This window comes from Erythrolamprus reginae, chromosome 4 (assembly GCF_031021105.1).
Source record: "Erythrolamprus reginae isolate rEryReg1 chromosome 4, rEryReg1.hap1, whole genome shotgun sequence".
In the NCBI taxonomy this organism is placed as follows: domain Eukaryota; kingdom Metazoa; phylum Chordata; class Lepidosauria; order Squamata; family Dipsadidae; genus Erythrolamprus; species Erythrolamprus reginae.
Window position 1 is genome coordinate 36,833,537 of NC_091953.1, and position 20,530 is coordinate 36,854,066.

At 38.5% G+C, this 20,530-nt stretch overlaps 1 protein-coding gene across 1 annotated transcript in view; it reads right to left on the reverse strand.

The window, feature by feature from the left end:
• ABI3BP (ABI family member 3 binding protein) overlaps window positions 1-20,530 on the reverse strand; it is a 76,882-nt gene that overhangs the window by 14,944 nt on the left and 41,408 nt on the right. Inside the window, exons 41-46 of the mRNA XM_070750057.1 lie at window positions 13,031-13,138; window positions 11,151-11,258; window positions 9,000-9,113; window positions 6,713-6,778; window positions 4,432-4,644; window positions 720-828 (exon numbers count right to left, since the gene is read on the reverse strand). Of these exons, the coding sequence (XP_070606158.1) occupies window positions 720-828; window positions 4,432-4,644; window positions 6,713-6,778; window positions 9,000-9,113; window positions 11,151-11,258; window positions 13,031-13,138 (718 nt within the window). The remainder of the gene's footprint in view (window positions 1-719; window positions 829-4,431; window positions 4,645-6,712; window positions 6,779-8,999; window positions 9,114-11,150; window positions 11,259-13,030; window positions 13,139-20,530) is intronic.

The following is a 20,530-nucleotide window of genomic DNA, read 5'->3' on the forward strand; positions in this document are numbered from 1 at the left end:
AATCCTGCTTTTATTACTGATGGTGGTTACATTTTAATATTTATTTATTTATTTTGAGGGTTTTAGTGGGTATATATCTATATACACATAGTAAAATACATGATGAAGGTTATAGAGGAGATACTCATAGTAAAATATATCTAAGAAATAATAGAAAAGAAGATATAGTAATAGAACATATCAATGAAAGAATAGAAGAAGAGATATAGGAATAGAAGAAAGGTATAAGAGATATAGGAGAGCAATAGGACAGGGGATGGAAGGCACTCTAGTGCACTTGTACTCGCCCCTTACTGACCTCTTAGGAATCTGGATAGGTCAACCGTAGATAATCTAAGGGTAAATTGTTGGGGGTTTGGGGATGACACTGTGGAGTCCGGTAATGAGTTCCATGCTTCGAAACTCGGTTACTGAAGTCATATTTTTTACTGTCAAGTTTGGAGCGGTTAATATTAAGTTTAAATCTGTTGTGTGCTCTTGTGTTGTTGTGGTTGAAGCTGAAGTAGTCGCTGACAGGCAGGATGTTGCAGCATATGATCTTGTGGGCAATACTTAGATCTTGTTTAAGGCGTCTTAGTTCTACAGTACTATGTTTAGTATGCTAAATTCATCCATGTTCCCAAAACTGACGGATGGAATAATATACAAATGTTGGCAGTGTATAAATAAATGTAAACTTAAATTCATTATCATACTAAAACCCTTTTAGATAACATCACCTTGTATTAGGTTTCAGGTTTTCCACTGTAGAATGGGTTTGATTTGTGGTTATAATGGACTTATCTTTTCCAACTGTGCCTCCATTTTCTGTTGATACAACTTTATACTCTGAAAATAAGAAGATCATGTTCAATTACTTACATAATTTCAGTTTTGTAAAACCTCTTTATCTGGTGACTATTTTTCTCCTTCATGCTCCCACTGTAAACAAAATGTAGTTCAAAGTAGACTTATTTTAAAAAATTAGAAGATTTTATCAGTGAGTTCAATAAAAATCTAGATTAGTTAATCTAGAGTAATTCTGAAATAATATATCAAAACCTTATTTCCAAATAAACTTATTTAATGTTAACGTCTCATTTTTAAAAAATGCTAAGGTAGAAATAAATACAGGAATCAAAACAGTTTGCTTCAACTTACTTAGCCTATGGCACTGATTTAATTATAATCAAAATGGACAAATTCATATAATTCAACAGGGCTTTTGGGGGCGGAATGGTGGACTGAAGGTGTCTCCATGAAAGTGGAGCCAAGGACTGTAGGGAAGAACATAACCAGTGATTAGAGTGGCTCTTCAGAATGTCTCAGGATAAGAGGAGACAGGAGATCATCCACATGTGCTCCAGTGGTCCTCATGACGGGAATGCATGGGTTTGAATACAGGAATTCAACAGGAATAACTATGTTGTTAGCTACCATAGTTGTTGCCTTTTAGAATTCTAAACTTAGAATTCTTAGGCATAAAAGCTGGATGGGTGACTTTAGGCCAATCACAATATTTGATTGCTCTCTATAATACAACTATCAAAATATCAGTTACTGTATAACAATAACAACATCACGAATAACTAAAGAAAACACAATAGTTTTAACTCTCAAGAAGAAATGACCATGGACACATTAATAACATTTTAATGAATTGAGAGTACATAGAAGAATTACTTGACAATTCTGACATAGCTACCATGGACAGAGAACACCATCTATCATTTATTTATTTATTATGTGTACAGCGGTACCTCGTCTTACAAACATCTCTTCTAACAAATTTTTTGAGATACGAATCTGGTGTTTAAGATTTTTTGCCTCTTCTTCCGATCTATTTTCACCTTATGAACCCAAGCCACACCACTGAGATGCCCCTCCTCCCAACTTCCGTTGCCAGCTGAAGCGCTTGTTCTTGCGCTGCTGGGATTCCCTTGAGGCTCCCCTCACTGGGAAACCCCACCTCAGGATTTCTGTTGCCAGGGTTTGTGTGAAGGAACTAAGGCGAATGGAGGCACTGAAAGGGTGTGTTTGAAGAAAGAAAAGAGAGGGGCGGCTTGGAGAGACAAGGAAAGAGTTTGTGTAAAGGAAGCAAGGCGATCTGAGTGCTTGGAGAGGCACTGAAAGGGTGTGTTTGAAGAAAGAAAAGGGAGGGGCTGCTTGGAGAGACAGCGAAAGAGTTTGTGTGAAGGAAGCAAGGCGAACGGAGTACTTGGAGAGGCAATGAAAGGGTGTATTTGAAGGAAGAAAAGGGAGGGGCGCCCCCCTCGCCTTTCTTCCTTCCCATGTACCCTTTCGCTGCCTCTCCAAGCACCCCTCTAGCCTTTCTTCCTCCACCCGTCCCATTTCGCTGCTCCTCCCCATCCTCCGTTCGCCTCTCTTCTAAAGTTTGGGATTTTCCTACTGGATTTGCACGCATTATTCACTTTTGCATTGATTCCTATGGGAAACATTGTTTCACCTTACAAACTTTTCTACTTAAAAACCTCATCACAGAATGAATTAAGTTTGTAAGACGAGATACCACTGTATTTATATGCCACTCATTCCTAAAAGGACTCGGAGTAGCTAACAATAGTTATAAATACAACAGCAATAAAAATACAGGGATAAAATCAACAGTACAATAAAAAACAATAATATCCTAAAAAATCAGGCCTGCCGGAAAAGCCAGGTCTTTAATGGCTTTCTGGAAGAGTGAAGAGTGGAGATAGTATGGATCACTGGGGGGCAGTTGGTTCCAAAGGGTTGGAGCCGCCACAGAAAAGTCTCTTCCCTGAAGCCCCGCCAACCGACATTGTTTGGTGGGCGGGACCTGGAGAAGGCTGATTCTGTGGGCCGTTAGTGGCTGCAGCAAGGTATGAGGGAAGAAGCGGTCTCATAAATAGCCATTTAGGGCTTTAAAGGTAATAACTAACATCTTGAATTGCGTTCAGAAACAAACTCATAATCAATGCAGCTTACGTACGTTTGGAGTAATGCGGGCATACTTTGGCACACCCCATCATAGCCCACTCAGAGCCTGGTTTGGAGGAGGAGTTGGACCTGGGACTACCTGACAGGGATGCATGTCTCCCTTGGAAACTTTGGAGAAACCAAGAGTTCAGGACAATGTTGTCCCAGGCCCTTCAGCATTGGGGGAGGTAGTTGTGCAGATGGAACCCTGCCTGCCCCCATAGAGACACAGAGGATGATAGGCTGCAGACAAGCAGAGGTGCTGATAGGCAGCAGATCCCTTCTGGTGAGGAACAGCTGTCTCCCCCCACTTGATCCAGGGGCATGGAGAGTAGAGATGGAGGCAAGCTCAAAGGAGGTCTGTGAGGCTACTCAGGAGAAGGTCATCCTGCCCTTCATCACAAGGAACAGCTGATGTGGGTTGACTTAAGAGAAGCCAGGGGGGATTTATCTTTGTCAGGAATAATTGTTTGTTTAGTTTACATTCACACAGCTTCACTCTTGCTTATGCCTGTGCCTTGCCTTTGCCTTGTGGACTGCCTTTTGTCCTGTGGACTTGCCTTACCCTATGAACTGGCTTTGCCCATAATAACATGACTCTGGACTATGGGCGTTGCCCTGTGAGCTTGCACCTTTTCTTTGGACTTTTTCTGTTGTTTACTGGCTTTTGTTTGGGACAGTGAAGGTGGCTGGCTTCAAGGTAGTATAGAGTGGATCTACAAGATCATATGCTGCAACGTTCTACCTGTCAATGACTACTTCAGCTTCAATCGCAACAACACAAGAGCACGCAACAGATTCAAACTTAATATTAACCGCTCCAAACTTGACTGTAAAAAATATGACTTCAGCAACCGAGTTGTTGAAGCGTGGAACTCATTACCTGACTCATTAGTGTCAACCCCTAACCCCCAACATTTTCCCCTTAGACTATCCACGATTGACCTCTCCAGGTTTCTTATAGGTCAGTAAGGGGCGTGCATAAGTGCACCAGTGTGCCTCCCGTCCCCTATCCAATTGTCTCTCCTTATATCATTTATCTTTTCTTCCTTTCAAATTTGTTCACCTATACTTTTATATCTTTTCTTCTATTCTTTTCTTTATTTATATTACTAAATATCTATTCTCTTCAATGTGTATTATGCATTGGACTAACTAACTAACTAACTAACTAACTAACTAACTAACTAACTAACTAAATAAATAAATAAATAAATAAATACTGTAGTAGTTTTTGTTGTGACATTTAATCAGAGGAATAAAGGATTCTATTGATGCCTGCTTCTGTCTAGGTGACCTGGGTCATAATACCATCTAAAGATCATCTGTTAATTAATTAGGGTATAAATTTTAGTAATCAGAAATCTAGAAAAAATAGGAGTTTTAATAAAATAGGTTGAAGAACACTAGTAAGTCCCCAACGTTTCAAAACAGCTTGGACGAAGTGTGTATGTTTATACAATGCCTGGAGAAAACAAAAATCTAGCTTACCTGTTATAGATTCATTTTCTGGTTTTTCCCAATCCAGTACCACAAAAGAAGGACATCCCTCAACTGTCACCACAGTGAGGTTTGTGGGAGGTTTTTTGGGGGGACTAGTAGCCATGTCTCTGTTGTCCCCCATATCAGATGGAAAGAGTTGCATAGTATCTGTGATGGAGCAAGGTACGTCATTGTTTTTTTTCAGGTATTTCACATGGTCACCTGAAAAGACAAGGTCAACATTTGCACTGAGCACAAAAGAGATGATAAAGCAAAAATATATTACTTTAGATGGCGATATGTTAGTTTAGTACTTGTTCACAAAGAGAAATGCTTTCCACAAAATATTTTCATAAAAGCTTCTTAATCAGGGAGGATTAGAAATCTTTCTGCCCTCTGATGTCTACTTAGAAAAGAGCACAATATTTTTATCTTTGAAATTTGAAAGTATCCTATCACTTCAAACATTAGTTGCCTAAAATATAAAACAGAAACATCAGATCCCTAAAATATGTTTACTTTCCAAACTGGTTAAAACTGAAATCAGAACTCTACTATTTGTCAAATATACTATTCTTCTTTTTACATATGAAAATAAGATTTCAGCACCAGTTTTAAGAGATCTTGGTTCACTCAGAACATTCCCTGAAATAAAGAATATCTACAAAGCGTTAGCAATGGTTGCTGGATGTATTATGTGAGAATGCTAAGATGCCCATCCTCAGTTGTTCCCATACTGTTTATGTTGAACAGAGGGAGACTCAATTGAATCCTCCTAATATTTTAATAGAGTTTAATATCATAATAATAAGTAGTAGTAACATTTAATTAAAAAATAAAAATGATTTAATTGGGTATAGGTAAATAACTGCTAAAGAAAATTGTTATCAAATATTGCAAAATAGTTTAGAAATGAAAATTAATGATTATCCTGTAGTATATTAATGTTTGAAATGTTAACTTGAAGGGTTTAATATGCAATGTAAGATTAAAACAATATATAGATCACAATTGGATCTACAGAAAATAGTTTATCCTGCAACAATAATAATACTTGAAATCTGTGTTGTTTAAAGCAATTTAAGCAACACAGTATGTTGCTTAAAGCAATTTAATATGTAATGTGAAATATTTCTACCACTAATCCAAATTTGCAAATTTCTTGGGTCCAGCCAATATTTTCAGTTAAGCCAGAAATAAATTTGGTCAGAACTGAAACAGAGATGTTAATGGAACCACTGAGATTTGGAGTTTTGAAATGGCACATACTATGAAGAATTAGGACTTTAAATATGGGATGTAACCAGTAGTGGGTTGCTACCGGTGCAGTAGGCGACTGTGCACTGGTAGTGGCCACCAGATTGTGCAATTTGTGCGCAACCACTCCAGTGCCAATCATATGGGCATCGCCATCTTTTTTCTTCAATTGTTTTGTATTTTTTTGCTTTGTGCTCATGTGCAGATCTCATGAGGGGATGCTGATGTGCGTGAGATTTCAGAGATTTTTCTGCATGCACGGGAGCAAAAAATTGCTAAAATCTCACACATGTGCACATCCCCTTGCAAGATTTCAGTGCGCATCCAGCACACTGGTAATAGCAGTAATAGCAATCTGCCCCTAGATGTAATGTTGTTGTAGGAGGTGTATATGTCCAGTAAGTATGTATGGATTATTTGAGCTATTTTTAAGAATCAGCAATGCATACCTAGACATGCACAGACTTTTATATCTGGTCTCTTTAATAAGAAAGCTAGCACAGAGTCAAACTGTAATGAGCACAGAGTAACAGCAGCTTAAATGATAAGTGGATATATATCCTGTGACTTAATCTCCAAAGCTCAAACATTTCTTAGTAAGTGGTAATTAACTCCAATACTCTGGACATTTTTAAGAGGAAATTGGACTGCCATTTGGCTAGGATGCTATAGGGTTCCTGCTTAGGCAGGGGGTTGGACTTGATGACCCGCATGGTCCCTTCCAACTCTAACAATAAAAATAAATAAATAAATAAATAAATAAATAAATAAATAAATTATTCAGAATGTCTCAGAGTTTACTGAATAAAGTTGAAAGTCTCTTTCATACAGACACTGAGGTGTATACACTTGCAATTCTACAGTGGGCCCTGGCATATTCTACTTACCAGCTGCTATTCTGGTAATTGAAATGGGAAAGGACAAAATAAATTGTTTTATTAAAAAAGAATTTATGTTAAGGAAGTGAAAGATAAAAAAGAGCGTATATTGCTTAACAGGTTTTTTCCCCCTAATGAGATAATTTTAAGCATACCTGTATACCTTGGTGTGCCTGTGATATCAGTCTCGGATGTAGGAACAGAACTGAACATTGGATTACCTAAGCACAGAATAATAGCATAACGTTAATGAAAGCCCTGATTTTCTATCTTATTAAAACATTTTCTCTTCAAAAGTTCTCACTTTAATCATACCACAGTTTGAAAACCTCTCCTTAGAACAGTGATGGTGAACCTTTTTTTTCCTCGGGTGCTGAAAGAGTGTGGCTGTGTGCTATCACACATGTGCGAGGGCCGAAACCCATAATTCAATGCCTGGGGAGGGTGAAAACAGCTTCTCCCATCCCCCGGACACCCTCTGGAGGCTGGAAACAGCATGTTTCCAAACTTCTGGTGGGTCCAGTAGGGTTGTGTTTCACCCTCGCCAGGCTCCAAAGGCTTCCCTGGAGTCGGGGGACGGTAAAAAACCTCTCCCCCAACACCCTGGAGGCTCTCTAGAAGCCAAAATACCCTCCCAGAGTCTCTGTGCAAGCCAAAAATCAGCTAACTGGCACACACATGCACCTTGGAGCTGAGCTAGGACAATGGCTCGTGTTCCAGCAGATATGGCTCTGTGTGCCATCTATAGCACCCGTGCCATAGGTTCGCCATCACTGCCTTAGAACATGCTTGGAAGCATTTTCACATTTTCTTAGGAAAGGTGGCATTGTAAAAAAAATAAAGTTTCTTTGAATTGTTGAAACTTGGGTGTTCTTAATCCAGGAAATTAAATTAGAAAAATTAATTATTAACTTCATGATGTTACAATTTAAAAAGACGGTTTCTTTTCTTTTTTGTGAAATTTCAATAATCTAATTTTTTGGTTGCCTCTGTAGAGAGGGCAACACTTAAAAATGCTGAAAGTAAACTAACCTTGTTTTAAAGCATGCTATTTATCTTAATGGCTAGGGAAATATGTAAACAAATATTCTGCTAGCAGAAAATAATGTCAAGTAAATTTAATTTATGGTAATGTGTCATATATTATATCGGTCAATATAACATTCAGTTTGAAGTCAGTACAATATACAGGTCCTGTGGAAATAAGTGACAATTAGCATGGAATTTTATAACATGCTTCTAGAACTGATTGAAGCAATACAAGATACCATTCAGAAATGAAGCATTCAAATTATTTGAATTCTTCATTCTTCATTCATTCTTCTTATGTTAAAACTATTTTAGGTTTATGAAATTGAATCACATTTAATACCTATTTTCATAGTTCAAAAAAGTTTGTTTAATGTTCTTCACAATGACCTATTGTTTTAATTCTTCTACATACTTTGAGAAACTTGGACACTACTATTCTCCTCTAATATCAAACAATTTATGCAAATGCACTAATGTAACATAGCTGCTAAGTGCCCCACCAAAACCTTGCATATTACAGCACTTGTCAGTGAAAAATAACCTATATTCTGTTTCCTGTTCTTTGGTTAATTACTTATTAAAATTTCAACAAAATCATATTAGTCTTTCTTAGGCATATTCCGAGATCAAATAAACAATATACTGACTCTGTAAACAGCTTAGAGTGGGTTGTAAAGCACTATGAAGTGATATCTAAGTGATATTACCTGTATCAGGTGGGGGAACTGAAACATCTCCCCCTGCCTATGCAGTTTTCTGTGTATGATATGACTGTATGTATGTTTTTTATATATTGGGTTTTCTTGGTTTTTAGACTTTTTAAATGTATTATTGTTATTTTAGAGTCTAACTATTAGATTTGTCATTATATATTGTTTTTATCATTGCTGTAAACCATCCCGAGTATACGGAGAGGGGCGGTATACAAATCTAATAAATAATAATAATAATAATAAATAATAGTTTTACAGGACCTACCTGGCTCTGTAGTATCATCACCTAACCCCAAAAACTTTACCTTTAGACTATCCTTTGTTGATCTTACCCGATTCCTAAGAGGTCAGTAAAGGGCACCAGTGTGTCTACCATCCCCTGTCCTAATGTTTCTCTACTAGTATCATGTATATAAGCTTGTCAAAATAAATAAATAAATGGTTATAATTGCAACATTAAACCTGTTTCAGTTCCCAACTTTCCTATAATCAATTTATTAGGACCTCTTATGGCTACTCCAAAAGTAAGGTGTAGTATTCAACGGAGTAATATAAGAAAAATGTGCGCCGATATTTGGTATGGTATCGTAATGATTGGAATTGCTATTAATTTAGGTGTTAAGCTACAAGACTTATATTAACAAAAACATGAAGAAAACTTGGAATTATTCTATTCTTGGAGCTATTCCATTCTTACTGTAATCTGGAGATGCTGCTGCTGTAGGTAGCTTTTTAGGTGAATTTGTTTTCACAAGGGAACTTGGCCAAGTGGGTTTGGCTATAGAATTAGTTCGTGGCATCAAGACATTTCCTATAAGGAAAATAAAAAGACAATTGATATCAACTAGAATTTACACAGACTTGATTGTAAAATAAACATGTCATAATTGTAGAAAACATTCATTAATCAAAGGAATTAATTAAAAATGTTCTCTTCAAGTAATTTTACACAAAGAGAAACAGATATGAATTTTCATCCAAATGTAAATTCTTGAATATAAGTGAGTTAATGCATTAATGTATTTATTACAATGTTTCTAGTATTCCATATCTATACGGTTTGTAATTTATTTTCTATTGATTAGCATATGGCATAGTATGCAATTAAAAGGCTAAACAAGTAAGCTTAATTAGAAACATAGAAGACTGATGGCAGAAAAAGACCTCATGGTCCATCTAGTCTGCCCTTATACTATTTCCTGTATTTTATCTTAGGATGGATATATGTTTATCCCAGGCATGTTTAAATTCAGTTACTGTGGATTTACCAACCACGTCTGCTGGAAGTTTGTTCCAAGTATCTACTACTCTTTCAATAAAATAATATTTTCTCATGTTGCTTTTGATCTTTCCCTCAACTAACTTCAGACTGTGTCCCCTTGTTCTTATGTTCACTTTCCTATTAAAAACACTTCCCTCCTGAACCTTATTTAACCCTTTAACATATTTAAATGTTTCGATCATGTCCCCCCTTTTCCTTCTGTCCTTCAGACTATACAGATTGAGTTCATTAAGTCTTTCCTGATACGTTTTATGCTTAAGACCTTCAGTAATTCAGTTGATCTATACACAATATATTTATTCCCATTGTAAAAAAAAACACCTCTGAAAAATTCACCTTACAATCTGCAAATCTGTATTCGTATTGTCTGACCACAGGTTGAAATGTTCTTTCTAATGGCAGTGGGTTGTAAAGCAGTGTGAAGTGGCATCTAAGTGCTATTACTTGCATTACAGGACCTACCTGACTCTGTAGTATCATCACCTAGCCCCCAAAACCCCACTCTTGAATCCATATTCTGGATTCTGAAGGATTGGATAATGTGTAAATATTTCTGTAAAATTTCTCACTGGGTACCTGTTTGCCCTCTCCAATACAAATTTATTGTGAATAGACACACAATATTTCCCATAGCAATTATTGGATATCAACTCCTGCATAGTATTTGAATAACTACTTATAAGTGGATATGCATATTCTGTAGGGAAAAGAAAGTTGGTAAAAATTGTATATGTAGGATGACACAAAAAAAATTATACATGGCAAGTGAGGTTTCTTCACTGCTTATCAATCCCATGAATAACACAGGATCAATAAATATATTTCCTGGAAATACTATAGGATGTTTGCAAAAGGTTGTGATAGTTCAAATGAATGTTTGGATGACTGATCACAAGACTAATTTATTTATTATTTATTTGTTTACCGTCCATTTCGCCACAAGCCAACACTTATTTTCTAGTCACACTGAATAATAATAATAATAATAATAATAATAATAATAATAATAATAATTTGTATGCCACCCCTCTCCGAAGTATCCCTTGGGCATATATAAAGAGAACTGTGTGCAATATGAGAATACAGTGTTCCCTCAATTTTTGCAGGGGATGCGTTCCAAGACCGCCCGCGAAAGTCGAATTTCCGTAAAGTAGAGATGCGGAAGTAAATACACCATTTTTGGCTAAGAACAGTATCACAAGCCATCCCTTAACACTTTAAACCCCTAAATTACCATTTCCCATTCCCTTAACAACCATTTACTCACCATTATTACTGGTACTCACCATTGAATAAGACACTTAGTGATCCTGATATTTATAAACATAATTATTTATTAACAATAATTATTTTTTTGTTATTTGTTTGCAAAAATTATTAGTTTGGCGATGACGTATGACGTCATCAGGCAGGAAAAACCATGGTATAGAAAAAAACCCCGCAAAGTATTTTTTAATTAATATTTTTTTAAAAACCGTGGTATAGGCTATTCACGAAGTTCGAACCCGCGAAAATCGAGGGAACACTGTAAAGGTAAGAAAAAAAGCACTTAGGAGGATAATATACCTGAACGGCCAGGTTTACCAGTCACATTGTTGGGAGGTAAAGGTCTTCTTCGTATTGGTGTAGGTCTGGCAGGAGCTAAAGGAGGTCGTGGAGAACCAGGTAGTGTAGCTATTGTATAATGTTACAAGACACCACTGTTAATAGAGGATCCACACATCATGTAATCAGAAAATGGCTAATAGCTACACTTCTCAACACATTTATAAAGCATGAGCATCAGCGATAAAAGCTGCAAAAAAGAGCATAAAACATATCAAGAAAGCACTAAAAGGTGTTATTTTTGAGGCACTGAATTTCTTGCAGTAAAATATGCGTGCTTCTGGCAACAGACTCAGCAAGAGTAGAGCAAGGTAGCTAAATTAATTTGTTAGAATGAATGCTTTTTGTCCAGTTAAGAATATTTACAGGCTTTTGCTTTGTTCTATATTAGTAGGTAACAGAATAGATTGTCATTACGAAGGAAATTGAGTCAAGGTGAAACATATGCCCATTTCCCCCCTTGAAATATGAAATATGATCTTTATGTTGCAAAGTTCTATGGACTGGGACAATAGTTCAGCAGTAATGTTAGTTTAGAAAAAGTGATGTATGGCTCAGTGACTAAGACGCTGAGCTTGTTGATCAGAAGGTTGGCAGTTCAGCGGTTCGAATCCCTAGCGCCGAGTAACAGAGTTAACTCCTGTTACTTATCCCAGCTTCTGTCAACCTAGCAGTTCTAAAGCACATAAAAATGCAAATAGAAAAATAGGGACCACTTTGGTGGGAAGGTCACAGTGCTCTGTGTGCCTTTGGTGTTTGGTCATGCCGGCCATATGACAATGGAGATGTCTTTGGACAGAACTGGCTCTTTAGTTTAGAAACAGACATGAGTACTGTCTCTAGAGCCAGAAACGACTAACACACATGTGCAGGGGAGCCTTTACATTTTTAGTGTTAGTCTGGGGAACTGAAGACAATCTGCGTGCTTCCTCATAAAACCAAAACTGGGAGGAATAACATTACTTAACAAACTAGTCAGTGTAGATCTTTTGTTAAAAGAAGTTCATTGCATTCTTGCAGTGGCAAGTGAAGGCAAGAAGTTCCTTCTCCAGGTAGTTTATCCTCCTTGAGTAAGGAGTATGGTTTGAGATGAACTGAGTGTGAAACACTTCATATCTGGTTAGTCAGATATTTCAGATCTTCCTATATATATGTAAATATTTGTCTTTATTATTTGTTTAAAATCCAGTAGAACTATGTTGTAATATATAATTTATAAATATTACAATTGTTTTGTTTAAATAGATCTTGTAACTGCAGTAGCAAGTCTGTTTACATTAACATAAATTAATTTCTCTGACGTTAATAAGTATAATTTTTTTAAAAAAAATCTAATGCATGTTTACATGCATTCTTTCCAAGCTTTAATACTAGAGTGAATTCAATTTCAAAAAACAAGTCAGTCAATCAATTCTCTCTCTCTCTTTCCCTCTCTCTCCCTTCCTCCCCGTATCTCTGTCTCTATCTGCCTGCCTGCCTGCCTGCCTGCCTGCCTGCCTGCCTGCCTGCCTGCCTGCCTGCCTGCCTGCCTGCCTGCCTGCCTGCCTGCCTATCTATCTATCTATCTATCTATCTATCTATCTATCTATCTATCTATCTATCTATCTATCTATCTATCTATCATCTATTTATCCATCCATCCATCCATCCATCCATCCATCCATCCATCTATCATCATCTATCTTTTGTTTATCTTTCCTTCCTTCCTTCCAGCCAAATTTCTTGATTATTCTGTCTATTATTCTATTATTATAGAATATGCAATTTAATGAATCTGATAAGAATGATACTGGAAGCAGATCAGGGAAGACACTGTATAATGCATAGTGGACACATTTTACCTGGATCTGGTTTTTTTCTTACAACTGTGGGATCCACTGATATACTGGATTTAGTACCAGAGCTTGGAGGGAGCGGCTTTGCAATATCTTCATTTGTTAATTTTCCATCTTAGAATTAAAAATAAAGACAAAAGTATAAGTAGCCATGACAGCTATATGTTAGAGGCAACAGAGGCAAATTGTTGAGAAAGTGAATAGTAGTCTCCTTGTATCTTAAAATTTGGATTCTTATAGACCAATATGGGAATAGAAAAATTCTTTTATACATAACATCATACACTTTCTGTACTCCTCTTCTGTTTTTGATTTATTTGAATCTTTTTGTGCTTTAAATTTGAAGCTCATATAAAGGGAGTAGACAAGCCACTTAAAAATAAAATTTAACTCAAGCGTCAAACGTTCTCATTCAATTCTCAGTAAAAACAATTCAATTCAATTCAATTCAATTTATTGGATTTATATGCGGCCCCTCTCCGAAAACTCGGGGCGGCTATATGAAAACAAGCTATATGAAGATCATGTCTCTGCTGATCTGCTGAGTAATCTCCATAAATCCCCATATTAAATAGTGTCATGTATAGCAGAACCTACATAAAGAATGTGAAAGTAATGGTGGGCGAAATGCTATGTAACGTTTAAGATAATTTTTGGAGAACAAAGGTTTACTTATTTCATTTAGTTTAGCAATCAGTTATAATGTATTTCAAATCAGTTATAAGAATTTGAGAAACAAAATATAAGAGAAAAGAAAAGAAAAAAGAACAACAATGTTAAATATTTAAAATATTTTAAAACTGTCAACAAAATCAGAAGAAACATAATCAAAGTGAATCCTATTCATAAACATCACATTTTACTGTAACTGAACTCATACCATTTCCAATCCTTGTAACATATACAGTGCCCCCAGAACTGACAGAAAACAGCTGCAACCTTATTTGCAATCATAGAACACTGGTCTAAAAATAGGACGAAAATTCTTTCAACCCTTCTTATTTTGAAGGCGTTGCTAGTCCATGCAAAGATCATAGTAAAAGAGACAGAATAATAATACACTGTCCTACTCAATCTCACTGATCTTACAAGAACAGATGCATTCAGCTTTGAAGATAATATCTTATGTCCTTTCAAAAGAACCAAGTGAAGCAAGCTTAGAAAAGCTTTTCCATGCAACACATATGTAAGATTGTATCTTGTAGGAGGAAGACCGTATATGTTTCCACATGAAGGAACATGCGTGTTTTAGGCTCTCAGAAACATAGACTGGACATTTTTCACCAAGTGGAAATTTTTATTCATATACAGTATATTTATAGTCATACAACATCTGTCCTAGTTCAGCATTGTATGGCATAAGTTCCCGCGTAAAAGTTAGACATCTTCTAATATCTATATATTTCCTCAAACTGTTTACCTAATCCTTCAAATGATGTCATGCTCTTGTGTAGGTGATGTGGCTTGGAAAATAATTTAATTAATCTTTCTCTAAATTAGGCTTCACAGTGAGTAATTCAGCATAACCTGGAATTCCAAATATGGGCTGCTAATAAGCTCACGATGCTTCTGTTGGCACCCATCAGGTTTTCATCCACATTTGATTGTTAAGAAAAATACAAAAAATAAAGAGCTGGTTTCCAGTGTTTTCTCATTTCTAAAAATGTGTCTGAGCTGAGTTGAGAAGCTCTTCAACAAGTCAGGCATGCCTTGATCATTTCACAACTGGATTTTGCAATGCACTCTACATGATGTTGCTCTTGAAGCCCACCTGGAAACTACAGCTAGTTTCAAATGCAGTGATAGGTACCTCTCAGTGTGCCCATGTGACACAGCTGTTGCAATCCTATTCTCTAGAACAGTGATGGCGAACCTATGGCACGGGTGCCACAGGTAGCACATGGAGCCATATCTGCTGGCACGCGAGCTGTTGCCCTAGCTCAGGTCCAACGTGCATGTGTGTGCTGGCCAGCTGATTTTTGGCTCACACAGAGGCTCTGGGAGGCGTTTTTGGCTTCCAGAGAGCATCCGGGAGGATTGGGGAGAATGTTTTTACTGTTCCCCAGCTCCAGGGAACCTTTTAGAGCCTGGGAAGGGCAAAACATGAGCCTATTGGGTCTACCAGAAGTTGGGAAACAGACCATTTCTGGCCTCCAGATTGCCTCCGGGGGATAAGAGAAGCTGTTTACACCCTCCGCAGGCATTGAATTATGGGTGTGGCCACTCACACATGCGCAATAGGGTACGCCCACACTCTTTCGGCACCCAAAGGAAAAAAGGTTTGCCATCACTGCTCTATAACAAAGATAAAATGGTGCCCTCTCTGCTAGGGCACCAGAAAAATTTAAAAAATCTGGCTTTGGTGCCAAGCCAAGTTTGAAATTTGCTATTTGTTTAATGGCTCTTTTCTTTATTTTGTTGATTTTATTATTATTATTTATTAGATTTGTATGCCACCCCTCTCCGAAGACTCGGAGCGGATCACAACAGCAAAGCACAGTACAAATCCAATGATTAAAAAACAGTTAAAACCCTTAATATAAAACAGTCATACACCCCAAACAAACCATACATAAAACGGAACGGCCAGGGGGAATCAATTTCCCCATGCCTTGTGGCAGAGGTAGGTTTTTAGGAGTTTGCAAAAGGCAAAGAGGGTGGGGGCAGTCCTGATCTCCAGGGGGGGTTGATTCCAGAGCGTTGCGGCTGCCACAGAGAAGGCTCTTCCCCTGGGTCCCACCAGACAACATTATTTCGTTGACGGGACCCGGGGAAGGCCAACTCTGTGGTACCTAATTGGTCGCTGGGATTCATGCAGCAGAAGGCAGTCCTGAAGGTATTCTGGTCCAATGCCATGAAGGGCTTTATAGGTCATAACCAACACTTTGAATTGTGACCGGAAACTGATCGGCAACCAATGTGGACTGCGGAGTGTGGATGTGACATGGGCATATCTGGGAAAGCCCATGATTGCTCTCGCAGCTGCATTCTGCATGATCTGAAGTTTCCGAATACCCCATGTAGACAGCGTTACAGTAATGTGACATGGGCATACCTCGAGGTGATGAGGGCATGAGTGAATGTGAGCAGTGACTTCCAGTCCAGGTAAGGCTGCAACTGGTGCAACAGGCGAACCTGGGCAAATGTCCCCCTCGCCGCAGCCGAAAGATGGTTCTCTAATGTTAGCTGTGGATCAAGGAGGGCGCCCAAGTTGCAGACCCTCTATGAGGGGGTCAGTAATTTCCCCCCCCCCCAGGGTAATGGACGGACAGATGGAATTGTCCCTGGGATCAAAACCATCTTATCAGGGTTGAGTTTGAGTTTGTTGACACCCATCCAGACCCTAACACCCTCCATGCACCGGCACATCACTTCCACTGCTTCATTGAGTGGACATGGAGTGGAGATGTAGAGCTGGGTATCATCAGGATACTGATGATACCCCACCCCATGCCCCAGGATGATCTCGCCCAGATTTTGTTGCTTATTAGGGCAAATTGGTTGAGATTGCAAATTGGTCAGGATTGTCTGAATTAATGCTTGTACCGTGTTTCCCCGATAGTAAGGCAGTGTCTTACTATCTTTTTACCCCCAAAAGCCCCACTGTGTCTTACTTTGGGGGTATGTCTTACATTGTCCCGGGCACCGGGGCCGGCTCGTCTTCGGGCGCGGGGAGCTGCCGGAAAGGAGGCGGGCGAAGGAGGGCGCCTGACCGCGCCACTCACCTTTCCGCTCGCCTCGAAGCCGATCGGCCTCGCTGGCCGCTTGCAGCTGAGCCTCGGCAGGGGAAGAGGCGGTGGCGCCGCGGCGAGCGAAGGCGAGGGGCGCGCAGGGAGCTGCCGGAAAGGAGGCTGGTGAAGGAGGGCGCAGCTCCGGCCGCTCGCCTCGGAGCCGATCGGCCTCGCTGGCCGCTTGCAGCTGAGCCTCGGCAGGGGAAGAGGTGGTGGCGCCGCGGCGAGCGAAGGCGAGGGGCGCGCGGGGAGCTTGGAAGCAATGTCATCGCCCCCCCCGCAATAGTATTTGTCTAGTTTTTCCCCCCTTTAATTCCTTTTATACTACCGTGTTTCCCCGAAAGTAAGACATATGTCTTACTTTCGGGGTATGGCTTATATAAGCCGACCCCCCTGAAACCCCCCATATGTCTTACAATCGGGGGGGGTCTTACTATCGGGGAAACACGGTAGCTGTTTACATGGTTTGTTTTTTCTAGTTTTGTGTGCTGCTCCTAATCCCCTGGATGCCCAATATAATTAAGTAAATAAGCCTAAAAAGCTTTTTTTAATGTAAAAATTCTGAATACTGCAATCTATATTGTTTCAATTTGTGTACATGTATTCCAAACATTCTTCAGTTTCATATTTTCTTATAGTTCTTTTTTAAAAAAAAGTTTATTAAATATATAAACATTAAAAAAGACAGTACATGATCTTTCCACTTTGTTACATATTTGTTTATCCTACTATTGTATTGTACTATTGTATTATTTAATATCTACATGAAACCGCTGGGCGAGATCATCCAAGGGCATGGAGTGAGGTATCATCAGTACGCGGATGATACCCAGTTGTACATCTCCAGGCCTATACAATTTATGCATGGTTGGTTTTTAATAAGGGTTTTTAGTTATTTTAAATATTAGATTTGTTATATGCTGTTTTTATTATTGTTGTTAGCCGCCCCGAGTCTACGGAAAGGGGTGGCATACAAATATAATAAATAAATAAATAAATTGTTCCCTGTCTTGGGTTGAACAGAAAAATACAACAACAACAAAAGACAACAACAGAACAAAAAGAAACCAAGAAAGAGTAGATAGTAACAGAAATAGAAAGAAAACATAGACACATATAGCAACCCCCCCCCCCACCATGAGCTGTCTTAGTGGACAATGCTTTCTCTTATATAATTCTACGGCATGTAACACCAGTGGTTATTCTTCGGTTTTATGTGAAACCTTAAAAAAAAAGTACTATATTTTCTTTATAGAAATCCCACCTCAACAATTTTGCAAGACTGCCCACAGCATGTTTTACAATTCCAAATACCAGTGCAAATTGTTTTGTCTGACAATTGAAAAATGATCTAAAATGGAAAAACTTACAAAGACAAGCTTTCATTGCCACAGATATATATCACCAACTGGCATCTTTTGGCCATCTTGGAATCTGACATTCCTGGCAGAGTCTACTGTTGGGACTGCCTCAAACTTCCTTTAGTTTATTGTCTGAGAATTTGCATTTGGTCATGGATATTTGGAACATTAAAATGTCCAAACAAACTATCTACTGCTGCTTGAAGTGTGGATATTAAAGTCAAGTAAACAATTAGACTGCTTTGACAGATGAGATATTTTACCAAAAATAGTTTACCCAAGTTCCCATTACATTGGAATTGGCGACTTCGGGTGGCTCACAACAATAATAAAACAGTGTGACAATGTACCAGAGCTTACAAAACTTTTGCCAGACCCATCCTTGAATATAGCTCATCTGTTTGGAACCCATATCGCATCTCAGACATTAACACCCTTGAAAATGTCCAAAGATACTTCACCAGAAGAGCCCTTCACTCCTCCACTCGAAATAGAATACCCTATCAGACTAGACTTTCAATCCTGGGCCTAGAAAGTTTAGAACTAAGACGCCTTAAACAAGATCTAAGTATTGCCCACAAGATCATATGCTGCAACGTCCTGCCTGTCGGCGACTACTTCAGCTTCAACCACAACACAAGAGCACACAACAGATTTAAACTTAATATTAACCGCTCCAAACTTGACTGTAAAAAATATGACTTCAGTAATCGAAGTTGTCATTACCGGACTCCATAGTGTCATCCCCAAACCCCCAACACTTTACCCTTAGATTATCTATGGTTGATCTATCCAGATTCCTAAGAGGTCAGTAAGGGGCGAGTACAAGTGCACTAGAGTGTCTTCCGTCCCCTGTCCTATTGCTTTCCTATATCTCCTATATCTTTCTTCTCTTCCTATACCTCTTCTTCTATTCTTTCATTGATATATTCTATTACTATATCTTCTCTTCTATTCTTTCTTAGATATATTTTACTATGAGTATCTCCTCTATAACCCTCATCATGTATTTTACTATGTGTATATATATACCCACTAAAACCCTCATTGTGTATTGGACAAAACAAACAAACAAACAAATAAATAAACAAAACTAATATTAAAAAAGCATCTAAAAACCCATCATTTAAAAACCATGCAACATCAAGGATGCATTTCTCAACAAGAACAAATGTTAGACTAAATGCGAGAAAGGTAAATTTCTCAAGTAATACCTACGTCATCTGAAAGGAAAGGGTCTTCCTACTTTTATAGAAAATGTAATAATGCTAAGGAATGCAACTGAATTGTCCACAACAGTATGCGAAAAAGTATAGAAATAGAGAAATAGAGTTCACTAAATAATACACAATCCAATGTTTTAGTTCTCATATTTCTGCACTTGCACACAGCTTGGGTTGTCTCGCGCATGTGTGTGCTACACACACATGTGCACGTGCATCCCCAGCATGATTTTGTTTCTGCAAAATGGATGAAGCAAAAAGGTGCTGAAATCTTGCAAAAATCTTGCATGCATGGAAGCAAAAAATCACTGAAATATCTCACACGGGAGCGTCCCCTCGCGAGATTTTGCTTCTGCACATGCGCACGAAGCAAAAAATATGAAAAATTAAAGAAGATGGCTGTGTCCGAATTGTGCAATCTGACGGCACTACTGGTGCACAGTTGCCTATCGCACTGGTTACAACCCATCCCTGGTGGAATTGCAACTAATTATTTCACAATTGCATTATTGTTTTCTATTTATCTGTCTATAGAGATAAGCAAAGAACCATTAAATATATCTGGAACAAAGTATAGACGCCACTACCAAACACTGTAACAACATTTAAAAAAAAAAAAAAGCATTATGAGTTATTAACCTAATTTTGCATTGCTTTTTTTTGGTAATATTGTACAGAGCATACAAAACATTTGCTAGACCAATTCTTGAATACAGCTCATCTGTCTGGAACCCCCACTGCATATCAGACATTAATACAATTGAGAGAGTCCAGAGATATCTCACAACAAGAGTCCTCCACTCCTATACTCACAACAGAATACTATATACCACCAGACAAATTTTGGGTTTCTGGATCCAAGAAATGGGCTGTTTCCCAACTTTTGATGGGCCCAATAGACTCATGTTTCGCCCTCCCAGACTCCAAAGGCTTCCCTGGAGCCGGGGGAGGGTAAAAACGTCCTCCCCATCCCCACGGAGGCTCTCTGGAAGCCAAAAATGCCTCCCAAAGCCTCTGTGAGAGACAAAAATCAACTGGCTGGCACACACGTGCGTATTGGACCTGAGCTAGGGCAACGACTCACGTGCCAGCAGATATGTCTCTGGCATAGGTTCGCCATCATTGCCTTAGACTATCTAACTGTTGACCTCACACCATTCCTAAGAGGTCTTAAGGGGCGTACATAACCTC